Source organism: Chiloscyllium plagiosum, unplaced genomic scaffold (assembly GCF_004010195.1).
Source record: "Chiloscyllium plagiosum isolate BGI_BamShark_2017 unplaced genomic scaffold, ASM401019v2 scaf_11441, whole genome shotgun sequence".
Taxonomy (NCBI): Eukaryota; Metazoa; Chordata; class Chondrichthyes; order Orectolobiformes; family Hemiscylliidae; genus Chiloscyllium; species Chiloscyllium plagiosum.
Genome location: NW_025211243.1, coordinates 15,390 through 17,002, shown reverse-complemented (window position 1 = coordinate 17,002; position 1,613 = coordinate 15,390). Strand labels below are relative to the sequence as shown.

General features: G+C 58.6%; 1 protein-coding gene across 1 annotated transcript in view; it reads left to right on the top strand.

Annotated features, from left to right (window-relative positions):
• Nucleotides 1-600: 600 nt before the first annotated feature.
• The window catches only part of LOC122547011 (neurexin-1-like), a gene marked incomplete at its 3' end in the record, with an annotated part of 2,161 nt that continues 1,148 nt past the window's right edge, over nucleotides 601-1,613 (top strand). Inside the window, exon 1 of the mRNA XM_043685611.1 lies at nucleotides 601-1,015. Coding sequence (XP_043541546.1) covers nucleotides 601-1,015 — 415 coding nt within the window. The remainder of the gene's footprint in view (nucleotides 1,016-1,613) is intronic.

The window sequence follows — 1,613 nt, the reverse complement described above, 5'->3', positions numbered from 1 at the left end:
CTTCCAAACCCACTATCATCTAGAAGGACAACGGCAACAGATACATGGGAACACCACCCCCCTGCAAGTTCCCACCACTCTCTATCCCGACTTGGGAATATATCAGTCGTTCCTTGGGTCAGAATCCTGGAACTGCCTCCCCCAGTGCATTGTGGATCTAACTCACAGCACACGGACTGCAGCGGTTCAATATGGCGGCTCACCCTCACCTTCTGCATATAATTAAAAAGTCCTTACAGTGTGGAGATAGGCCATTTGCTCCATTGAGTCCAAACCAACACTGCCAGGCGAAAGTGAGGACTGCAGATGCTGGTGATCAGAGTTGAGAGTGTGGCGCTATAAAAGCACAGTAGGTCAGGCAGCATCCGAGGAGCAGGAGAATGTACGTTTCGGGCATTCCTGATGATGGGCTTTTGATCAAAACATCGATTTTCCTGCTCCTTGGAAGCTGTCTGACCTGCTCTGCTTTTCCAGCAACACACTCTCGACTCCACATCGACCCTCCCAAGAGCATCCTACCCAGGCCCACACCATCCCGGGGGCAATTGGGGATGGGCAGTGAATGATGGCTCACGGGTAAACCTGGAACAAAACGACACAATGTTCTTGCGTTGTCCTACCTCCACTGCAGGCTCGATATCGGTGAACAGCCGCCACTTCCCGTTCGTGGCCAACGGTGAGAGTGAGATCCTGGACCTGGACAGCGACATGTACCTGGGGGGTCTCCCAGAAAACAAGCTGGACCTGGTGCTGCCCCCCGAGCTGTGGACGGCCTTCCTGCGGTACGGCTACGTGGGTTGTGTGCGCGACCTCTTCATCGACGGGCGAAGCCGGGACATCCGGCGCCTGGCTGAGCTCCAGAACACCGGGGGGGTCAGCGGCTTCTGTAGCCGGGAAACCCTGAAGCAGTGCAGCACCAGTCCGTGTCGGAACGGGGGACAGTGCCGTGAGGGCTGGAACCGCTACATTTGTGACTGCACTGGCACCGGCTACTTCGGCAGGAACTGTGAGACGGGTAGGATGCAGCACCGGGCACCGGGATACAGGCACCGGGAACTGGGAGCCAGGCAAGCGGGAACTGGGAGTCGGGCACTGGGAACAGGGAACTGAGATCCAGACCAGCGGGAACTGGGATCCGTGCACCAAGAACTGACAGCCAGACACTGGGAACCGGGAACAGGAACTGGGAAGCTGCACCGGGAACTGGGCACCAGGATCCGTGCACTGGGAACTGAGAACTGGACACCGGGAACTGGGAAGTGAGAACTGGGAAGCTGCACCGGGTACCAGGAACCATGCACTGGGAACTGGGCACCAGGATCCGTGTGCTGGGAACTGAGAACCGGGCACCGGGAAGGAGGAACTGGGAAGCTGCACCGGGCACTGGGAGCCCAGATCCGGGAACTGGGACCCTGACATTGGGAATCAGGCACTGGGAACTGGGATCTGGGCACTGGGAATCGGGCACCGGGAACTGGACATAGGGAACCAGGATACAGACCATGGGAATCGGGCACCGGGAATCGAGGGTGGGGGGGCGGGATCGGCTGCTGTGGTTGTGCGCGGAGGGAGATAGGGAGATCTGAGGGACGGAGGTAGGGAGGTCTGAGGGA